General features: G+C 39.2%; 1 protein-coding gene across 4 annotated transcripts; it reads left to right on the forward strand.

Annotated features, from left to right (window-relative positions):
- The first annotated feature begins 4,704 nt into the window (after nt 1-4,704).
- Nucleotides 4,705-22,703, forward strand: LOC306860443 (tafazzin). Of its 4 annotated transcripts, none has more exons than XM_079402164.1 (11): nt 4,721-4,758; nt 5,568-5,691; nt 5,776-5,904; nt 9,632-9,677; nt 9,764-9,849; nt 19,877-19,957; nt 20,047-20,088; nt 20,169-20,231; nt 20,335-20,387; nt 20,489-20,566; nt 21,327-22,703. In XM_079402164.1, exons 2-11 carry the CDS (start codon nt 5,583-5,585, stop codon nt 21,426-21,428), a joined length of 789 nt encoding a protein of 262 aa, XP_079258290.1. In that variant the 5' UTR covers nt 4,721-4,758; nt 5,568-5,582; the 3' UTR covers nt 21,429-22,703. The 4 variants fall into 4 exon arrangements, with proteins under 4 accessions (XP_079258292.1, XP_079258290.1, XP_079258291.1 ...); XM_079402165.1 differs by having other exon boundaries at nt 5,563-5,691; nt 21,327-22,484; XM_079402166.1 differs by lacking the exon at nt 20,335-20,387 and having other exon boundaries at nt 4,705-4,758; nt 20,169-20,227; nt 21,327-22,484.
- Nucleotides 22,704-23,379: the final 676 nt, after the last annotated feature.

The raw sequence follows: 23,379 nt of genomic DNA on the forward strand, positions 1-23,379 counted from the left end.
GCTAATGGGGAAATTTGGCCAGGATGCCGAGGTCACACCTCTACTCTTTTCGAAAGACATCTTGGGATTTTTAATGACCACAGAGAGTCAGGACCTCGGTTTAACGTCTCATCCGGAAGACGGTGCTTTTTTACAGTATAGTGTCCCCGTCACTATACTGGGGCGTTAGGACCCACACAGACCACAGGGTGAGCACCCCCTGCTGGCCTCACTAACACCTCTTCCAACAACAACCTAGTTTTGACCGGAGGTCTCCCATCCAGGTACTGACCAGCTCAACCCTGCTTAGCTTCAGTGGGCAACCAGTCTTGGGCTGCAGGGTGATATGGCTGTGGCCATGTAAGTATTCAGACTCTTTGTTATTTTAGGTGCGATGCGTCAAGCTTTGCATACCTGGAGTTCTGAATCAAAAACAATGGCTCTGCAATGTTATGTGTTTAAGTTGTGAGGCATGGAGGCCACCAATAGCGCCAAAATGGTCAAAAAGCGGCCCTGGACAGGAGTGCCAGTATCTGCACACAACACAACTGTCAAATATAAAAAACCTACATATGATCCTAGTTATCGCAATTAGTGATTGAACACAGGGAGTATTTGTTGTACTTTTTTTTTTTTTTAATCATGTTTAAATTTTTAAATCAGTATACCAGGCCTTGACAAGCCATTATTTTTCAATACACTGTCTACTGGGGAAAACCACTGACCGGATGACCCAGTAAATATTAATCTGTGGCAATTAATATTTTGGCATTTTTTCATTTATGAATTTCACCCCAACAAATAAACAAACAACAAACATTTCTGAAGGATTGTGCGAATGTAATGAAGGCTGAAAATTTAGTTTTGCCATCACAGTTATATTAATTTTTTTTTTTAAATGCTTTGAAATAGAAAACAGTTTTGAAATGTCCATTGTAATAACAATATGTTAAAATATATACTGTTTGGTGAATATACCTGACTTCTTGAAAACACTAGTTTCTATGATTTATGGGGACATTTCTTAGGCGTAATGTTTTTTCTACTGTCCAATCTATCCCTTTACCCTAACCCTACACTTAAACCTAACACAAAACACTCTGCATTTATAGATTTTCAAAAAAGATAATTCTTTATGAATTATAAGCTTGTTTCCTCACAAGGACTAAAAATGTTCCCACAAGGTCAGAATTCATTGGACTATCCTTGTGAGGACATTTGGTCCCTATGTAGGGAATACCAAGTACAAACACACACACACACCCTTACGAAAATTAACCATGGTTTTACTACAAAAAAGAAAGAAAAAACTGAAAAAAAAAACCATTATTAAATCATGATAGCCACCAGGGCTGCCAACTTTTGAGTTCATCTTAGAGTGAGATTTTGGGGGCGGGGCTTGGTTATGGGGGAGGGGCTTATGGAGGGGCGTGGCTTGGTGTGGAAAAAATACAAACAATCATTGCAGTAGCAGAAGTGTATTAGGTATATATTGATTGTCAAAGTATTTGGTATCTGTACAGAATTTCTTGGGAGATTTACATTACATTTAATTTTCACAAACATTTTACAGAAATAGGATTTACATGTGATTAACATGTTCACAGATTAACATGTGCTCTATTGTAAATGCTGGTGGCTTAATCATCTCTGGGCTTTAATCTTTTGGCCTGGTCTCTCTTCTTTCTCTGAGGGCTCAACTGTCTCCTGCTCTAAAGTCTCAGATAGACTTTCATGTTCCTCCTGTGTCTTTTCCTGCTGCTTCTCAGGGTCACAGGACTTCTTGGAGGGCTGATAAGCTGCCCACATTGATACAAGCGTTCTTTTCTTGCCTGTCCCTGACACTTTAGATAACATCCTATAACAGAAAATTCTAATTTATCCATACTGACACCACCACCAGTCAAATATCTGGACATGATTGATGAGTTGTGATTGATATATAAATAAAATCATTTAAATATGGGCTGTCATTGACTTGACATTCTGTTCTTAGAAAACAATAATTAACATTAACTACTAGGCATATCCAGATATTTGTCATGTTTTTTTATGATAAAGTTATGTAAAATAACTGCCCAGTGCTGCAAAACAAACAACTCTGCTAATGCTAACTTAATTCTATATAAACTATAACAGCATATTATAAGTAAGTAAGTCATAAGTCGTGACGTATTGTCAAGTATGGTGACCCATACTCGAAATTGGTGCTCTGCGTTTAACCCATCCAAGTGCACACACACAGCAGTGAGTAGTGAACAAATGCACACACACACACACACACACACACACCGTGAACACACACCCGGAGCAGTGGGCAGCCATGCTGCAGCGCCCGGGGAGCAATTGGGGGTTCGGTGCCTTGCTCAAGGGCACCTCAGTATTGAGGGTGGAGAGAGCGCTGGACATTCACTCCCCCCACCTACAATTCCTGCCGGCCGGGGGCTCGAACTCGCAACCTTTCGATTACGAGTCCGACTCTCTAACCATTAGGCCACGACTTCCCCCGTTAGCTACTAGCCTAAACTGGACGGAGACACAGGGCGCCCTGTAACTCACTGACCTGCCTGCGTTCTAGGACTGCCCCCAAATAGTCGACTAAACGTTAGTCGATATGAAGAGGGCTTGGTCGAATACATTTTCATTAGTCGGTTAGTCGCAAAAAAAATCACGTGAAATTACGCATTCAGGGGCTGCGCAGTTGGTGTATGACATCAAAGCAACGAGAGATCAACGCGATCTCGTGCCTCGCGGTATACCAAAGCGCACTTGTGGGAGAGGTGTCTGGCTGATGCTAATAATTATGTCAGGAAAAAAGTCCAAAGTGTGGGATCAAGTCGAAGGACGACCCTAAAAAGGCTTAATTTCCTTTTTGTAGTGTTTCTGTTTGCTATCCGTTAGGCTATAAAAAAAAAACCAAAAAAAAAAACGGGTATTTTTATAACGGGTAGGCTATACAAATAAATAAATACATATTTTTATTTATTCGTTTTTATATAATGCAGAAGTTGTTTTTTATTCTGTTAGAAAAATTAGTCTGATGTTTGCAATTTGTTGTTTCAGGTCAAGACTCATCCGTCGTCTTAATGACAGTTTGCGGCTTTGCTCTGATATTTTTGATTTGTATTAGTGTTCTTTAAATTATTTGTTCCACATTTTGTCTTAAATATAGTTGTTCTAAACAATTTAATCAAATACTTAGGCTGTTAATTTGTTTGCCTTCATTTTTATTCTAAGTTTTGGCGTTGTGCGATGTGCCATGTGCATTTATTAAATTGTTCGTTTTTGTTAATTTTCCTTTTGAACAATATAAAAATTATATACATTTTCCACTGTATTTTTATACCAAACAGCGTTTTTGCTACAGTATTTATTTGTTTTTGTTTTTTGCCTTGTTTTGTACTAGGCCTAAGTTACTAATAAGTTTATTTGATTTATTTTAAAGAACGAATTTTAGTTTATTTTATTCAAAACTGTTTTTTTTTTTACATCTGTTACAGTTTGTATTTTTGATAATACATTATTAAAATGCACAGGCAGTCTGATTGCTGTTTTTATGTTATAATTAGCCTATAACATTCCGGCCACTGATTTTTGTGTCTGTAAGCGCTGTATACTTTAAACCCTTTACTATTCTGTTTTAAGCGCTTAATTTTCATTTTGAACGCGCTAATATCATGCTTTAGCATTTTCTGTCATATGGAAGTGTTAAACTTCAACTTGGACTGTACCTTTCCTTGTATATAAGCAAGTTATTATATTAATATCATAAATGAACGATTATTCGACTAATCGCTAAAATGTAGGAGTGTTAGTCGACTAGGAATATCTTTAGTCGGGGGCAGCCCTATGTGCGTTCACAATTCACACGGTGCAGATGGGAGGGAGAACGGCTGACTACACAGTTTATGGGAATAAATTGTGTATTTCCCTCACAATTGTCACAAAAAACTCACTACACTGTCTGTCTGGTCTCTCTGCGCCTTGCTTTGCGAGATCATGCGACGCGATTTTTTTTTTCTCACTGCTGCACGAGTCTGCGTGAGAAAAGGGGGGTGTGGCGTGAGAGCGTGAGAATTGACCCAATTCTCACGCTCTCACGCCACACCCCCCTTTTCTCACGCAGACTCGTGCAGCAGTGAGAAAAAAAAAATCGTCATGGCTGAATGCGTGAGAGTTGGCAGCCTTGATAGCCACAAATTAACCAAGGTTTTGATACACTCACCACAGTTTAACCATGGTATTTGTAGTAAAAATGTGATTTTACAAATGGTAATCAATACCAGAAAACATGCTTACAACACTTTTACTACAACAAAACCAAAAATACAAATAACAAATGGTTTCTGCAGTTATGACAGCACATTGTAATACACTGTTTATGCTTCTCGCCAGACTTCAGTGTGACTTCTTAGTATCCCCCGTACGAAAATTAACCATGGTTTTATTATAGTAAAAGTGAAGTAACCATGGTTTTTTGGGTTTTATTTGTAGTAAAACCATGGTTAATTTTCGCCACTTCCGCGTGTGATGTAAAATGTGAAATAAACAGCATGTGCTTCAGCAGTTCCACGCTACTTTTCGTCTTTCTAATAGTAGGCTATATCATCAGTACTGTTTTATGTTTTAAGATTGATGTGGTTTTAATATTAAAGCGAAAACGTCAAGGTCGAAGGAACTAATGACGACTATAAAACTACATCTCCCATGACCGCTCGCGGCGGTAAAGTACTTCCGGTCACGCTGCATTTCTGCGGCCATCGGCTGACGGGACGGAAGGTGGGAGGGTTACATTTTCTTAATTATACATTTTTTTTTTTTTTTCAATGAATCAAACTCACATTACAATTTAGCGGTGCTATTACAGAAAAGCAGAGAACAATTAACTACATCCATTAGTAAATTCAGTCATGTACAATTACGCTGTTAGTGTTTACATAAGTTTAAGTTTAAAAAGAGGAAGTTTCTTACTGTTTGACTTCTTGAGCATTCAGCAGATTTTATATGTCATGTTTGTTTTTCGCAGTGTTTCTATTTGGACATAAAGCTCTTGCTTATGTTTAACAGATCTATCCCAAAGTGATTACATGCTAAATCTGATTCATCTGGAGCAAATATATCCTCCGCAGCTGAGCAGCACTGCCAGTAGATATGTGCCTTATTAACAGATCCGTTTATTCTCTGCTCTAATATCTCAGTGCGTTTTTAATGCGTTACTGTCAACAAATAGCATGTATAATGTCATATCCCACAGTATAACAACCTTTCACATGCATCAACGAGACAGAACAAGAAAGAGCGAGCGAGAGAAAGGGAGAGTGGGCACATAAGCATCAGTTTACAAACAAATATAAACTACACATATTTCCATAGGATGTTACAAAGCAGTTTTAATACAGAAAATGTACTTTGTAAGTAAGCACCATAAAGTAATTTTTTATGTTTAAATGTTAAAAGAGGAGCATATAGTAACCGTTTTAATTGCTTTACTCTTTTTAGATTTTGACATCACATCTATCTTTTTCAAGCACTATAAAAACAGGTTTGCCCTTTGTAAACTTGCATTCATGAATGTTATCTCAGTGCAGGTGAACGCTGTGGCGATGCCCTTGGAGGTGAGATGGCCCTTCCCACAATGCCCCCGGCTGGGCTGGAGAATATCCAGCAGAGTGGTCATGGGAATGGTGGGCTCCTACAGTTACCTTTGGACCAGTGAGTCTGATGTTTCTCCATATCCTGATGTGTACCATGAACTGTGAAAGATGTAACATTCACCTACTTTATCTGGTTCTGCAGATTATTTTAACTCGGTGGTGGTGCACAACCAGGATGTTTTGTTGGACCTGGTTGATGAGCGTCCTCAGGACACGCCTCTTATCACAGTGTGCAATCATCAGTCCTGTATGGATGATCCACACATCTGGGGTAGGCGGAGCATCGGATACCTGGTTTTCAATAATAAAATCATGGCTTTAACAAAAAAAAAAAAAAAAAAAAACATTTAAAGGGGTGGTTGACTCTTTTTTTTGTTTGTTTTGTTTCTAGGCTTGATTGTGTTTATGAGGTGCAGTCTAACATGTCTTAATGCTTCGTAAAAAAAACCCCATTATTTTTCACATAATTTACCTTTATTCTACACCGCTCTGTCCCTTCTCTGATAAACGCTCTGATGAGTTCCTGGTTTTATGAAGCCCCTCCCTCAGAAATACGTGATGGGCTCTGATTGGTTAGCTGGTCCAGTGTGTTGTGATTGGCTGAACCGCCTCTAGAGCCTCTAAACGTCCCGCCCCTCAGCTCAGCAGCATGTGCTCTGGTTGTATTGTAAACAATGGCGTTGTCTATATTGCTTATCAATTTGAGCCTGATTGAGACACAGAGAATATTAGTGAAGAGGATCGCGCTGAATCTGTGCAAGCACACGGCTGTTAATAGTATGTTTTTGTTTTTGTTGTTGTCTCGTACTTTTAGATACGTTGCCAGTTATTTGTAGATGCTACGGCTTCTGTTAGCTTTTAATATGCGGTTTTATCCTAATTAAAGCCTTAATACAGCACGGCAACCGCACGATCGTCCATGTATAACGCTTCTCATAGCTATGTGAAAAATATCTGTGTCTATACACTAGGGCTGTAGTCAACCAAAGAAATGCTTAGTCGACCAAAGTCCTGTCCTGCGCAACGATCGGTCGACTAAAAAAAAAAAAAAAAAAAAAAGATGCGATGTTTTGCATTTTGATTGAACATTTAAACAATTTTCATAGAGCATTTATAAAACAACAACTAAAAAACATCAATACATAAAACTATAATAATAATATAATTCTTTGAAAATTAAGTGATTTTTTTTTAACTGCAAAGTGAGGAGCTCTGTCCTAGGTCTATAGTGACAGTCATAATCACGCACCTGACCACACCACACGCTACAAAAAATATAACTGCTAAAACTGCCAAATAATGAAAAATCCTAACAAAAGCTCTCGTTTGTACAGGCTGTATATTCTTCTTTACTTTCAAAGCTATGGGTTAACTTTTGTCCAGCCGATCTATAGGCGTTTGCAGAGATGCAGAGCAGGCGTTTGGCTGCCCGAGCAAGTCGTGGATATCTCTCCTCATTATTTTTCCACCACGCAAGTGGCCCAGCAGTGTCCACTTTACTTCTGTCCTGAAGATAATCTTTCATTAAATCGCAAGAGGATCTTTGTGCGCTTGGCTCAGCAGGGTCATCCTCTGCACCATGTCCACAAAGAAGCATTGCTATCTCCTTCTCTTTTGCCGTTTTCTGTTTTTTTGCCAACGGGTCAAATATTTTGTAAAATGCAGCCAGACAAAATATTTAGATTTCTTGGACATTTTGTCGACTAAAGCCAAAACAAGTAGTGTTCTAACTGAATGAATACAGCAAAACTACCTATATTCCTTACTGAGCGCGAAGCAGCAGTGCAGCCAGCCACAGGTGCGGTTCCCGAGTGTTCGTGGTGCGCTAAACTGTGGCGCTGTTAGAAAATAGCCTAAATTAAACCATTTAAAGTTGGGGATAAAACATAGGCTAATTATATTTAGAATACAGTAATATATAACTGCTAATAAAAGGAATAAATATCAAGGAGTAAATCAATGAAAATTTCTTTATTGGTGGAAAAAAAAAAAAAAAAAAATTATGCAACTGGTCGACCAATGAGAATGTCAGTCGACCAAGACGGCATCGACCGATTAGTCGACTAAACGACTAAAGTTGACAGCCCTACTATACACATAAAGTGTATAATTGGAACACAGTTTATTGATGGAGCTGATGATCTGAATATGAGAGAGAGAGAGAGATGCGCTGAACCGCTGCTTTATAACATTGATTTTGAAACTTGTGAATCCATTAAAATCGCTAGACAGAAACGTGATTCATATACAGCGGCCTCCAAAAGTATTGGAACAGTAAAGACTACATTTCTCTGTTGGCTGTGGAGTCACAACATTTGCAAATATGATTAAAATATGAATATGAGACAAAACTACAGAATGTCACATTTTATTATTAGCCGTTTCAACTCATATATGTTTTACCAAATAAAAAGAACAGCACTTTTAGAGTTCATCCCACTCATTGATGTGAGCATAAGTATTGGGACAGTTGAACATAAGGCAGATATAAAAGATTAAAAGCTATTATTTAGTTGCAGATCCCTTGAGCACAATCACAGCAGTGAGTCTGTGACCCATAGACATCACCAGACTCATTCCAAATTCATTCTGCTCCTGTCATCATACATTAAGTTATCAGTAAAGTTGAGAGGGCCTGTTCCAGAGACAGCCATGCATCCCCATGCCATGACACCACCTCCACCATGCTTTACAGATGAGGCTGTATGCTTGGGATCATTGCAGTTCCACTTTTTTTCTCCACATTAGTGCTTTCCCATCACTTAGATAAAGGTTCATCTTTGTCTCATCGGACCATAAACACAGTTCCAAAACTCTTCTGGCTCACCTTTGTGCTTTTTTGCAAACTCTACTCTTGTCTTTCTATTGTTGGTGCTGGTCAGAGGTTTGCATCTTGCTGTGTAGCATCTGTAATTCTGTGTCAAAGTCTCCTGAGGACAGTAGATTGTCAGAGCATCACCCCAGCTTTCTGGAAGCTGTTGCTGATTTTACAGACACGTCTTTTAGGATTCATTTTCACAGCTTTTATGATTTGTCTGTCATCAACTACTGTTGGTTTCTCAGCCGATCAGGTCGTTGTTGGTTGCTGGTGTCGCTGGTGGTTTCCAAACTCTTGATTTCTCCATGCCCTTTGTTTTTGCTAGAGCTCTAACTGACTTCCTCTTTTCTTTTAGCATCCAAATTACTTGCTTTTCTCTCAAAGTCAGCTCCCTCATCTTCATCCTGGTTTGTGTGTGTCATCATCGAATGCAAGATTCAGAATACAGAAGTAATGGATATAACTGATACGACACATTCCCTGCTTTTAATATCTGAAGAATTAATGCAGCAGGACACAGCTGATCACTTAGAAAGACCTGTGAGGCAACTGCTCCAATACTTATGCTCACATCAGATAGAGGGATGAACTCTAAAAGTGCTGAACTTCTTAGCTGGTAAAACATGTATGTGTTGAAACGGCTAATAATAAAATGTGACATTCTGTAGTTTTGTCTCATATTCATATTTTAATCATATTTGTAAATGTCTTGACTCCACAGCCAACAGAGGAATTTTGTCTTTCCTGTTTCAATACTTTTGGAGGGCACTGTATGAATAGATTTTTTCGTGCACCCCTAGTTTTGACGGCATGGCAGCAACTCTTCCTCTTCTCTAAAGCAGCTCAGCCCCCTTTGCTGCATGTTCCCGGGGGCGGGGTTTATCAGGGTTTGTGATGTCACAAACCCAGGAAGTAGCTTGTTGTAGTCCCTACGAGCCATTTTTGTAGGAATTAAACTGCCATAATTTTAAAATACGATATCTCTGTTTGCATTGAACTTTTAGTGTCGTAACTTTGCAGATATTGTTTATGCTCAAACAGCAACATTACACGCTAACGTTAAAAAAGTGAAATTGCAATCAACCACCCTTTTAATATAACTGAGGTGACACATTTTAGAGTAGATTTGTCAGTAGAAAATGTAAATGCGTTAAAGTGTTTTTGCACGTTCTGATCTCAGGAGTCCTGAAGCTCCGGCATCTGTGGAGCTTTAACAGGATGAGATGGTGAGTGAATGAAAGCAGAATCTGGAGACTCGTGTAAAAGTGTTTTGTTGCTTAAATCATATAATTTGTTATCTGTGTGTGCTCAGGACACCTGCTGCCTCTGACATCTGTTTCACAAGAGAACTACACTCCAGCTTCTTCAGCAGAGGGAAATGTGTGCCTGTTGTTAGAGGTAAACTCCTCTAATCCACTGATCTAGAATAGAGAACTGGATCGCTCATGACGTCATGAAGGTGAAGCCGCCGCGCCACCATGTTGGTATTGCCTATTCCCATGCATTCTATTGAATTAATAGGAAATCATACAATTCTAATGAGAAAACATCACCTACCAAGTCAGCGTTTTTATATCTGAAGTATCCCTGTACATTCTTACAACATCCTATGCATGTAAACGGTTATTTGTTTAATACCAGGAATTGACCCTGCTTATTACAGTTTATCACGATTGCTTAAACACATTTCTTGAAATTATGCCTCGTTTTTGCGAAACTCTAAACACAAATCCATAACTTCTAGCTCAATTCCCCAGACTTCCTATATTCAGGTCAAAACGAAGCTCTCCACTCAAAACAACTCAATCTTGCTGAAAAACCAAACTTTGCTCTCAGACATGACACACAAACAGTCAAAAACACACACTACAACACAGTCTTACACACTGATGAGATAAACTCAAGTACTACAAAAACAGTACTACAAAAACAGGTAATAAGTGTTGCTTGTGGTACTCCCCAAGTGTTTTATTCCTTAATTTAATGTACTGCAGAGTACAGTACAATACAGCACCACACAATAGGTTACCTGCAAAAGCCTGTAACTTACTCAAAATCTTTAGTTCATCTCTCAAAAGTAAGTATTTATGTTAATGAACATATCAGTTCAATCAGAATGAAACGTACGTGTCATTGTTCACAAACAAGATAGTCCAAATGCTTAGTCATGTTGTCAATATAACCGTGCACTCTGTTAGTGTTACCTGATGTAAACTATGCCAACAGTTTTACTGTACTGAAACGCAGAAGGCAGTGCTTCTTATGTATGCCATATATCCTTTTCAAAAGTACAAATTTACACATTATTGTACAGTGCCTTGCGAAAGTATTCATACCCCTTCATTTTTTTTTCACGTTTTATGTTGCTGCCTTATGCTAACTGCTTTAAAAATTATTATTTTTTTTCTACATCAGTCTACACTCCATACACCATATTAACAAAGCAAAAACAGAATTGTCACAACTTTGTAAATGAATTACAAATAAAAAAAAAAAACTGAAATAAGTACATTGCATAAGTATTCATACCCTTAACTAAATATTTAGGTGAATCACCTTTACAGCCTCAAGTCTTTTTTGTTTGATGCGACAAGCTTTCCTCATCAGCATTTGGCAATTATCTGCTATTCTTCTCCTCACTGCTTCACCTCTCAAGCTCTGTCAGGTTGGATGGGGCAGATTCACATTTTCAGGTTATTCCAGAAATATATGATTGGGTTCAAGCTCAGGCTGTGGCTGGGCCACTCAAGGACATTCACAGAGTTGTCTATAAGCCACTCTTGCTGTGTGTTTAGGTCCATTGTCCTGTTGGAAGGTAAACCTTTTTCCCGTCTGTGTCACGGTGCACACACGAGGGAGGAACCAGGAACACGCAGACGAGGATATAAACTCAAATAATAGTCTTTACTGAAGATCAGGACAGGACATGGCAGGACAAGGCAAGGCAGACAAGGACATCACACACCGGGGTTAACGAGTCGACCAGACCGCACGAAACTCAACAGGCAGGAACTTAAATACACACGCTAATGAGACGAACACGGCTAGACAAGAATTAACTGATGATTACATATGACAAGGACAGGAAACAAACCAAATATGGGCACAAGGGGCAGGAACACATGACAGACACACAACAGTTCCCTGACATAACTCCCCCCTCCCGAAAGGCTCGTCCCGAGCCTTAACAGTTCCATCGGGGAGGGGGGGTGGGCGCTCTGGAGGCCTCTCAGGACAGACACGGACCACAGGACGGGGACCTCCAGAGCGGAACAGACAGACAGGACCCATGGTGGAGCAGGGAGCTCAGGAGGCCATGGCAGGTGGTAACTGTGGCCATGACATCCTTCTTCGGCCCACCCACTCCACCCAGAGCTCTACTACCCCCCCCCAAAATTTCCATGGGGAATCCAGGGGGTATCAGGAGCCCTCCGGGGCTAGACAAACAAAACAGTACAAGACACGACATGAAACCCTCCAGGGTCAGACAAACACAACAAGACATCCCACAGGAACCAGAAGCCCTCCTGGGCTGGCTAGGAAGCTGAGGCTTCCTCTGGGCATGACGAGGAGTCAGGGGCCCTCACAGGGTCCCTCAGCAACCTCCTCCACTTCTGCGACAGGGGGGGCAAGCGGCTGCGACTGGCCTCCATGGCCACAACTCAAGAAGCCGCCTGCCCCAGACGAGTCTCCATGGACAAGACATGACATGGTTTTTTAAAAATGTTCCTGTGGGCACAACAAACAAACACGGCTCTCCTGGCCGAGACATGTGGACTTGATCCACGGAGAGGGTTAGAGGCGGCGGCCGGCAGGCTTGAGTCAGCGGCAATCCGGTGGGCTTGAGTCAGCGGCAATCCGGCGGGCATTGAGTCAGCGGCGGACCGGCGGGCATTGAGTCAGCGGCGGACCGGCGGGCATTGAGTCAGCGGCGGACCGGCGGCGTGCACAGGGGAGCCGCGGACGGCGGCGTGAACAGGGGAGCCGCCGACGGTGGGTGGGCTTTCCCCACGGACGGCGACGTGATCTCCCGCGAACGGCGGGGTCGGTGAGCCGCGGAAAGCGGCGTGATCTCCCGCGAACGGCGGGGTCGGTGAGCCGCGGAAAGCGGCGTGATCTCCCGCGAACGGCGGGGTCGGTGAGCCGCGGAAAGCGGCGTGATCTCCCGCGAACGGCGGCGTGACTTGGGGCTCGCGGCCAGCGGACTCGCGACACTCGCGGCGATCCCGCCGAACTCCCACGCCGACTTGCAGTGGGCTAAGGCGGGATGTCGAGTGGCGACTTCCATGCCACGAGAGACAGACCAAAAACAGGAACAAACAAAAGACTTTTTAAAAAACGGAAAACAAAACGAGGTGAAGGGGCGCCGCTTACTGTTGTGGTCTGGTCTTCTGTCACGGTGCACACACGAGGGAGGAACCAGGAACACGCAGACGAGGATATAAACTCAAATAATAGTCTTTACTGAAGATCAGGACAGGACATGGCAGGACAAGGCAAGGCAGACAAGGACATCACACACCGGGGTTAACGAGTCGACCAGACCGCACGAAACTCAACAGGCAGGAACTTAAATACACACGCTAATGAGACGAACACGGCTAGACAAGAATTAACTGATGATTACAGATGACAAGGACAGGAAACAAACCAAATATGGGCACAAGGGGCAGGAACACATGACAGACACACAACAGTTCCCTGACAGTCTGAGGTTCTGAATGCTCTGGACTGGGTTTTCTTTAAGGCTATCTCAATATTTTGGTGCATTGAGCTTTTCTTCTACTCTGACGAGTTCCTCAGTCCCTGCCGCTGAAAAACAGCCCCACAGCATGAGGCTGCTACCAGCACACTTTACTGTTGGGATGGTACTCTGCATGTGATGAGCAGTGCCTGCTTTCCTTCAAACATGATGCTTGGAATTGAGGTTCATCAGACCAGATAATATTATTTCTCACAGTCTGAGGGTCTTTTAGGTGCGCTTTTTGTAAATTCTAAGTGTGTTTTCATGTGTCTACACTGAAGAGAGGATTGAGTCTTGCCATTTTTGTACTTTTAATAAATTTGCGAAGATGTTAAAAACCTGTTTTTTTCCTTACCATTATGGTGTATGGAGTATAGATTTATGTGGGAAAAAAATCATTTTAAAGCAGTTTTGCATAAGGCAGCAACATAACAAAACATGAAAAAAATTAAGGGGTATGAATACTTTCGCAAGGCACTGTATGTGGGATATTGATTGAAAGACACTGTTTCATAATGTTTGAATTATTGAGGATATTCGTCGATCTCCTAATAATTGGCGGCACCCTTCAACCTGCCTCAGGTTGTCTATATATGTCTATATATGCTTTCCAATTGAAGGTTCATGAGATGCACCTTTGAGCTATTTCAGAGAACTGGTTTATCATTGATCTACATACTCTTCATTAGTGAAAGTCAAGATTCACCTGCACAATTCGTGGCAAATTTACAAAAAGTGTAATATAAATGTGTAGAAAATGTTATGACAGCTAGATCAACCATTTTGCATTTAATTGCTTATACGATGAATTAATGACAAGATGTTTTGAGGGGTAAGACTATTGCACAGAGAACTATATAATACATTTTTAGCAACATGACATTAGCAACTGATAATGTAGGAAACCGTAGACAAATGTACATAATCAGTTGCATGAATGTATCAAAGCAATCACAACTTGTTCAAAAGAATGAGAAACTTTTTATGAAGTGACTAGATGAGGTGGAGTTTGAACAAGTAGTTTTCAGAATTTAATTACTGATCTGAGAATTGCACCAAAGTGACTGTAAAAAACACTAAATAACTGTAAGCTGACTTTGGCCCTTTTATCTATCAGCCCTAGTGTTTTGACTCCTAGTGTTTCCACTTTGGTAATTGTGCGCTAATTGAGCTCAAACTCTGCAGACTTGAGTGAATAATATTGAATTCTAGTGCTTTCTAAATGACCACATGGTGTAAGCACTGAGTAATGTAGGGATTTGTGTGTAGAGTTTTGTGTGATATGCTCAGGGCATTCGAGTTAAAGACTATGGAATACCCTTTCGTATTGACATACATAGATCCAAGATGGCACCAGTGTACCCAGCTTGCCGTCTCTCTGTTTCTCGATTGTCTCAGTTTGGTGTACCTGTGGTGTCTGTTCGACTGACATCTGTGCTGTTCGTTTTATGCATGATTTTGCACTGGTTCCTTCCATGCAGTTTCAGTGCTCACCTTCGATCGCCAAGCTTTACTTAATATCAGAAGTTGTATGGGAGTTTACCGTGGATGGTATTCTCGTTCTCAATCCTCGTTCAGCCAACCCACACTGGAATGCGCTCGCAGGTTACTGTGCTGTGTCCCTACCTTAAGAAAGCGCTGCAGGAAGAGAGGTAATCGTGATCGTGTTCGTGTGAGAATCAGAAGGGCAACTGCTTCTTCCATACAGTCTTTAATGAAGTTTCCTCTGGATAGTAGGAGGTTGGAGGGTCTTCAATTGTCGCGACGTTCGTGGGATTACAGATATATTTTTCATCTCCCGGATTTTCACTCATCTATTTTCTCTGCTCCTCCTTTACGGATTTGTCAAAGAGGAGTGAACTGTTCAAATCTTCGCCAACTGGACCTTGTTCAACATCTGGATCTGGACTTGTCATCACAGAATCCTTTGAATATGGCCTTAGTGGACGCCTGGTCTGTATGCAATAAAACTTTCAAATTTAGTTTTTGACTGAGATTTGGGCCGGTGCTGGTGAGTTGTCAGTTTTTGAAGAACTTTGTACATCGAACTGTCGTTTTATAAGTACCCCAAGATCTGCTGGTAGGGGTGGTGGGGTTGCAAAGGTTTTTAAGCAATCACTTAAAATTCAATCAGTTTCTGCTCGGACTTTTTCAGTGTGTGAAAAGTGTGAAAGTGCAGTGTGTGGCATTACAGTCTACTTCAGCCGTGCTGCTCTGTGCTCTCATCTATAAGCCTCCTAATTTTGGAAGTACTTTTAGAAGTGAGTTTTCTGAATTTTTAACTTCTGTTGCTCCGTTGTATGATCGTATGTTGCTACTGGGTGATTTTAATATACATCTTTGCTGCCTGGGGTGTCCTTTGTTTGCTGAGTTTTGTAATATCTTGGACTTGTTTGGTTTTTCTCAACATATAAATCAAGCAACTCATGTCCTTGGTCACACACTTGACCTTATTATGTCATATGGTTCTTCTGTAGTTGATGTTTTCATTGATGATGCTTCCTTCTCCGATCACAAACCCATTGTTTTTAAGGTTTCTGTTGTGAGCTCTGCTACTGTGAATAGGCCTGTTGGTTTTTATTCTTGGTTTATAAACTCACTGACGGTTTCTCAGTTCAGTGAACATTATCTAGCTCAGGGATGGGCAACTTCGGTCCTGGAGGGCCACTGTCCTGCAGAGTTTAGCTCCAACCCTAATCAAACACACCTGCTTGTAGCTTTCTAGTGATCTTGAAGACCTTGATTAGCTGGTTCAGGTGTGTTTGATTAGGGTTGGAGCTAAACTCTGCAGGACAGTGGCCCTCCAGGACCGAAGTTGCCCATCCCTGATCTAGCTAATGCTGTTGAAGAATCTATCTTGCATGCTGCAAAGACGTACTATGGGCCTTACGATTTGATTTCTCTTTGTTTCTCTTTGATTGTTCCCCCTGAGATCATAAAAGCAGCCTTTCCAGTAACTGGACCCAGTATCCAAGTGTTGATTAACTCATCCTTGGACACTGGTGTTGTTCCAAATTGCTTTAAGCATGCGGTTAACAATTTTCGGCCTTTCTCAAAGTTATCCTTTTTGTCAAAGCTTTTAGAAAAATTTGTGCAATTACAGTTGATCATGTGGTGGTTTCCCTTCTCTGTGAAGAATCACTCTCAGAGCCTTGTGGGGTTTTGATGCCAGAAAATAGACTTTATTATAACAAGAAAATGAAGCCGAGAAGTTTTCTGCAGAAAAGTCCTCCTAAACGTTCTCTGAGATTCTCTTTATATAGTCTTTCTTCTAGGCGTGTTCAGAACATTTCATACATGTGCATTTTTCCTTTTTTGGCAATATTCCAAATATTGGAGATTCCCTAGAGAGAAGGGGCTCCTAGACGTGTTTAAGGAAAGAAGCCTCCTTTGTATAGGGCTGGGTATCGTTCAAAAAAATTTCGATACCGATACCTTGAGTTCGATACCGGTTCCTGAACGATACTTTTTTCGATACCATTAATAAGATTACATTATCTTAAAAAACTATTTTTTTTTAGCTTGTTGATATTTATACAGACTCAAAGCCTCATCTCCTGAGCCACTGCACAAAGGAACAAAATATATCCAACACAATAAATAAATAAATAATTTTAATAAAGTTCAAATTGTTTTCGGTTTACACATCTGTTAGGCTACGTTTACATTAGTGCGTGTTCATTTTAAAACGCATAGCTCAGACAGAATCATCATTTCTAGGTTGTTAAAGACTTCAAGAAATTTTAAATCTTCATCCACTTTCATAAGTGGGTGTTTTATTTTCTTTCACCATATGTTTTATTGTTATTAAATTCTGGTGTAGTATGTCTAATTATTTGAATGCATAAAAACAACTAAGTTTATTTAAATTTATTCTTAAAATAGCCTTATGAAATGTTTTATTTTTCCTCAGAAATTCTGTGTTCTGTATCTGGTTTTCAAATGAAGACAAAACATTAATTTAATTTGTCTTTAAATTATTGAAAATCAAAGTTTATTTATTTTGGCAAACAAAGGGGGGTTACTATTAAAATTAAAACATGGAATAACTGTTTTGTGATCTTTACTAAAAAAAAAAAAAAAAAAATTATAATTTTAATAGTAGCCAAGTAGTAGCAGTATGTACTGTCTGCTGAACAATATTAATATATTTCTGCCGCAGTGTCTTCCAAGTTAAACCGAACTTTTATTTTGACGGGTTGTCTGAAATACCTTTACAGTTCTGTGTGTATATGATATGACGCTAGTTTTCGTCGAATCAAACGGTAAAATGCTCATGAAGTGACTCTCAGAGCAGGTCTGGAGATGTTGTTCATGTCCTCATTTAGTGAGGCGGCAGACGCTGAAATCACCGCGAGCGTCACGCAAGCTTCAGTCTGTGTATAATAAACAAACTGCGCGATATAAAGAGCGGACTGCTCCGTGCGCTTTCGAAACGCTCTTGCGGAGGTCAAACACTGATCTATCAGCACAGCTTCTAGTCAAACACACCTGGTGCTGCAGGATTATTGGCTCACTGACGGTGATGAGATTAACCCCTTAGGTATCGAAATTTGGTACCGAACGACAAGACGTTTTTCGATACTCGGTGGTATCGAGGCAATTCGGTCGGTGCCTAAAAAGTATCGAACTCGATACCCAGCCCTACCTTTGTATTTCCACATATGTTTTCCATCATAAGGGTCAGAACATGCCCTCCATGCGAGCCCTTAACACACAGGCATATGCTTATATTGGAAATATAACTTAATACACAAGTGGTTAGATTCACATTAATTATACTTGATTAATTCATATTTTGACTAATAAAAATCTTCTACAATCACATTCTTAAATACAGCTAATTTATTAGAACCTTTTCAATCTGGTTTCACTGCTTATCAGCAGTTTAAATCTAGACTAAAGCAGAGTCAGATTGTGCAAAGGACTCATCTGGTTCCTGTGGTCTTGGAGACAGGGTCTTCACTGGGGATCAGTCTCTGGGGCTCATCTAGGTGTCCTGGCTGTAGAGGTCATCTCTAGGTGCTGATCCACCATCTGATCTGGATACAGTCTGGATCTGGGTGGCTACAGTGACCTCGGAATAAGAAAGAAACAGACTAATATTAGCGTAGATGCCATTCTTCTAACGATGTAACAAGTACATCAGGTGTTTTGGGAAGTGTTCCCGGTTCCGGTTGATCTAATTAATGCAGCCTAACAATCCTTTAACGGATCTGAATTATAGAAATGTGATAGTGTATTATGTGTAAACCAGGTTAAAGAGATGGGTCTCTAATCTAGATTTAAACTGACAGAGTGTGTCTGCTTCCCGAACAGTGTTAGGTAGATTGTTCCAGAGTTTGGGCGCTAAATAGGAAAAGGATTTTGAGATCGCAGCAGACGTGAAGGACTATAATCTGTTGTTTGTCTTTAAAGCTCTTAACAATCAAGCTCCGTCTTATCTTTTATCTTATCTCCGTCTGTTTGTCATCTACCAGACATTTAAGATCCACTGACAGGGCTCTTTTATCTGTCCCTCGTTCCCGTTTGAAAACCAAGGGTGACAGAGCCTTTTCAGTCAATGCTGAACCAATCTGTGGAACCAGTTGCCTCTAGACTGCCGCCTTGCACCTTTTAAAATGAGATTGAAAATGTCTATTTTTTCCTTAGCATTTTAATCTCACTTTGTTGTTTAAGTAATTTCTTTATTTGTGATTTAAAGTAATTTACTTTAAAGTAAATTTTATTGGCTGTCTTGTTTGCTTCTTTTCTGTTTTTCTTTTCTCTTTTAAATTTATTTGACACTGTTAAGCACTTTGGATAGCTTTGCTATGTTTAAATGTGCTATATAAATAAAATATACTTACTTTTGCAGTAACAGTTCACCAAATCTGACTCGTGTCATAGCAGGGGAATAGTGTTTATAGTTTAGGAAAATGGGTGTGCTTTTTTAAAAATGGCGTTATGGTTTTGAAATTTTAGTGCAGAAGCCTGGTTATAGTGTTTTAGCAATCGAGAAAAACTGTAAAAAGTTGCGTTCATAATCATATACATTGCAGTAGCGAGCATGATAAACATCAGATGGACAAGATCCTCAACATATGTATTACAAATGACAAAATGCTCATTCTGAAATCTGAATAAAGATTTAAGCTTTGTATACACATACCTTCATTTGCCTTTTAACAGTTATTCATTGTTTATGGCGTTATTATTGTTATAGTGTTTTAATTCGTACAGTAGGCTAACTGTAAATGTTTCAACAGTGATTTCGTTAATGGCATTCATTTTGAAGCAGGTAATAATTGAAATGTTTGTTAAATTAATTATTAATTTAACATATAGCTATATATAACATTTTACATGGAAACGGTAATGCTAGTAAAACGCCATATTTGAACGATTTTGGAGAGTCTGAAATAGATGTTGTTCAATCAGGACATTAAAAATATACACATCATAAGTTATTCAGAGGAATAACGCTGACACACCCACCGTAACGATTTAAATATATAGCTTATCCTGCCCAAAAAGACCATAAACATTGCATACATTTTTTTTTAAATATAATTTATATATTAAACAAGAATGAAAAACTTAAGAGGAGACACTGGAGTTGATAAGGTTTTTAAGTTGTTTTTTAAATACTTTTTTAAAGTTACAATCCATTGAATGCATTAAATTGTCCTGTGTTTTTAGGAGATGGAGTATATCAGAAAGGAATGGATTTCCTCTTGGAAAGGCTGAATCAAGGGGAATGGGTGCACATATTTCCAGAAGGTACAGACAGCAGACGACACTCTTATTTTTAACCTTGACATTTGTTTGTGGTACAAGTTAAAGGAAATATGGTACTTTTCTCCTCCCAGGTAAAGTTAACATGACTGAAGAGTTCATGAGGATAAAATGGGGTAAGATTTATGAACAAATAGTTTGTTTTACCTTGATATGTTTGTTTGTTAATCAAGTAAATCCTTCTTTTCCGTGACAGGAATCGGGCGTTTGATTGCGGAGTGCTCTCTTCACCCAATCATTTTACCCATGTGGCATGTAGGTAAGTTATGCACGCACACGTTCAAATGACATAAGCTGTTATCGTAGCGCATAACTTTATGAATTCATATTTGAGCACATGTTTATGTACCGTATTGTTTCAGGTATGAGTGATGTTTTACCAAATCAAACTCCATACGTTCCTCGAGTAGGACAGGTTAATACATATTTTGCTTGCGTGATGTGTCATACCTGATCTTTTTCAGTGTCACACCTACAGAACAGTGTTGATTCTGAGTGTACTTGTCTTTTTTGCAGCGAATAACCGTTTTAGTTGGAAAGCCGTTCACTGTCAGACATCTGGTAAATGCACTGAGAGCTGACAACTCAAGTCCGGTAGGTGATAAAGTGTTTATAAAGATAATAATATTAATAGTAGTACAGTGTTGGGTAAGTACAGTGTTACTAATTACATCTTCAACAGTGTAATTAGATTACTGTAAAAATTACTCTCTCCAAAAAGAATTTAATTAATTATACAAGGATATACATGAAACGGTTCTTTTAATTCTTTCAAATAAATAACAGATAACTACATCAATTATTCTGCTCACACTTTAGATTAGAGTTCAAGTCTCGCTATTAACTATGACTTTTGCCTCAATATATTCCTAATTACTGCTTATTAATGCTTAGTAAAGTAGTTGTTAAGTTTAAGAATTGGGTAGAGTTAAGGATTTAGAATAAGGTCTTGCAGAATAAGACTTTAATATGTGTTTTAAGTTATAAAAAACAGCCAATATCCCAGTAATATTCATGCTAATAACCAACTAGTTAATAGTGAGAATTGGACACTAAAGTGTAACCAATAGTCTTATTAACTCACCCCAGTATTTAAAGTGAGAAGGGAACATAAAAGCATGCATTTTAAGGTTAGATTTTAAATGTTTGTTAAATCGACTATTGAATTGTATATAAATGTTCTACAGTCTATACACAGTATTAGTTTCAATTACATAAGAAGTAGCTGTAATCCCTTACTTTTTCAAGGGAAAAGTAATTAAACTACAGTAGCTAATTACTTAGTAACTAGTTACACTCAATACTGTAGTAGTAGTAGCCTTACAGCTGAGTATGACATTATTTTTCTCTACAGATGGAGATGCGGAAAACACTGACAGACTTTATTCAAGGGGAGTTTCGCAGTTTGAAAGCCCAGGCGGAGGCGCTTCATCACAGGATACGGAAACACTCGTGACCCATGAAGGGACGCATTACAGGATTAAGGGCTATACAGGACGTTACCCATTAGCTAACCCGGGCCTTACAACTCAGCACAGACACCGAGGAGAAACAATCATAGATGACTGCACCCAAAGAGCTTTACGGCATCCTTTGAAGTAAAATTATATCCATGGGTGTCTGTTCATTTATGTGTGGACAGTCAGACATGGGCTAAGCAGAACAGATCTTTTGTTTTTGTAATGGAGTTACACCTCTATAGAGAAAGTAAATTAATTTTGAGCAATGTGTAGGACCTCAGGAGACATGTTATGTGCATATCAGTGACTGGAAATGCCTTGTTGACTGTGACACACAATCTGTTCCACAGTCTTTTTTTTTTCATTGTAATTGTACAGAATACTTCACACAACAAAAATAGCATTAGCATTTATGAAAGTAACTCTTTTACATCCTAGTGTGTCAGTGAGTCATTACCTTTTGTTCTTTGTATGAAATTTCCTAAACATATGAACATGTTAAATTTGTATACGCACTTGTCATAGCTTCAGTGATTATCGATTATAGACAAATTCTTGATTTAAAGTGGGACTGCTGAAGCGTTTTGTAATTTTTTTTAATTACAGTTTGGGACATTTTTAATGGAAGATACTAGCTGTTAGATTTTTTTATATTTGATGCAGTATTTGACTGTAAATACACGGTAAATACAAAATAATTAATACAGAAATTCTGTAAATACAGAATTATTTCAAAATGGATCATTTGTGCCTATTGCGGAATATAATTATTCTCGTTTGCCATGTCAACTGATGAAACAGACAGAATATTTTAAAGTCTGCTGATCTTTAAACAAAATCCTCAACATGATGGAAAGAAAGTTGAACATGTTTATGAAATACATTTTAGAGGTAGATAGAAATTTGATCTGTTCAATATAAAAATCCATAAAGTTTTTGCTAAACTGTTATTTTTATAAAACATGATATCTGTTAGAAGGCATTTTCATACAACAACTTCTACATTTTAAACAATGAAAAGTGATAAATCCGAGTGGACATATTAAAGATTTAAACAAAAGATCTCTCTCTTGTGTGACCTACAGTGCACAGCATAAAAGAGTACAACCCCTCTAAAACTGAACAAATTCAGCAATTACTCTTTACTTAGATGAGCCTGCTTGATCAATTAGCAAAGAAGAATGTCAAAATTATTCAGCAAAATTAGATTTTCTTATCAAAGTGATAAAATGTTGTGTTGCAAAAATTAGTACACCCTCCTGAAAGTTATTAAATAAAAATAAAATGTGTATAGGTTTAAGCCTATTTTTGATCAACAGGTAAGTATATTGAATCAAAACTTTTAAAGACCAGTAATTTCCTGACAATTAAATGTGCGCTGAATCATACTCAGACGTAATGCTGGCAGCAGTGGAAGCACTTGGGAGAGAACTGCCAGCTGACTTATTTCTTAGCATAAAAGAGGACAATGTTACAAGAGGAATACCAAATTATTGATTTAAGTGTGAAAATATAGCAGAAGTAGCACCGACATTCAAAAACAATGGACTGGTGACAAGGCTCCTGAAATAATCGGGTCTTCACTTTGTTTTCATTTAGTTATGAGTGAATTTTTGCTAGAAAAAGAGCAGGAGTAATAACATGCAAGTGTCTCAGAATCGGCAAAAGCTATGAAAAGAGTGAGACTTTATCTCACAGAGTGTGACGCAGCCTGCAGAAGTGACATGCATGGTTGCTGTCACCACTAGAATTACCTACTGAAGCCAAAGCTAAATAAATCATTTAACCTCTTCTGAGGCCCATATATTTACAAAATAGAGACTTCTGGGAATCCATAAGAGACCAAGTCAATCATTTCAGATCCAAAAGCATCCTAGGTGTTGCTTGAGGAGGAGTACATTGAGAAGTGTTTGGCACCCACAGTGACGTTCAGTGGTAGTAAAGCTC

Source organism: Barbus barbus, assembly GCF_936440315.1.
Source record: "Barbus barbus genome assembly, chromosome: 41".
NCBI classification, from domain to species: Eukaryota; Metazoa; Chordata; class Actinopteri; order Cypriniformes; family Cyprinidae; genus Barbus; species Barbus barbus.

What these genes read in the sequence shown, in the direction of transcription:
- LOC306860443 (XM_079402164.1), top strand. Translation starts at nt 5,583, where the DNA reads ATGCCCTTGGAGGTGAGATGGCCCTTCCCACAATGCCCCCGGCTGGGC. An exon ending in CTACAGTTACCTTTGGACCA is followed by an intron (nt 5,692 to 5,775) that starts GTGAGTCTGATG and finishes CTGGTTCTGCAG; the next exon opens with ATTATTTTAACTCGGTGGTG. An exon ending in TTTACCCATGTGGCATGTAG is followed by an intron (nt 20,232 to 20,334) that starts GTAAGTTATGCA and finishes GTATTGTTTCAG; the next exon opens with GTATGAGTGATGTTTTACCA.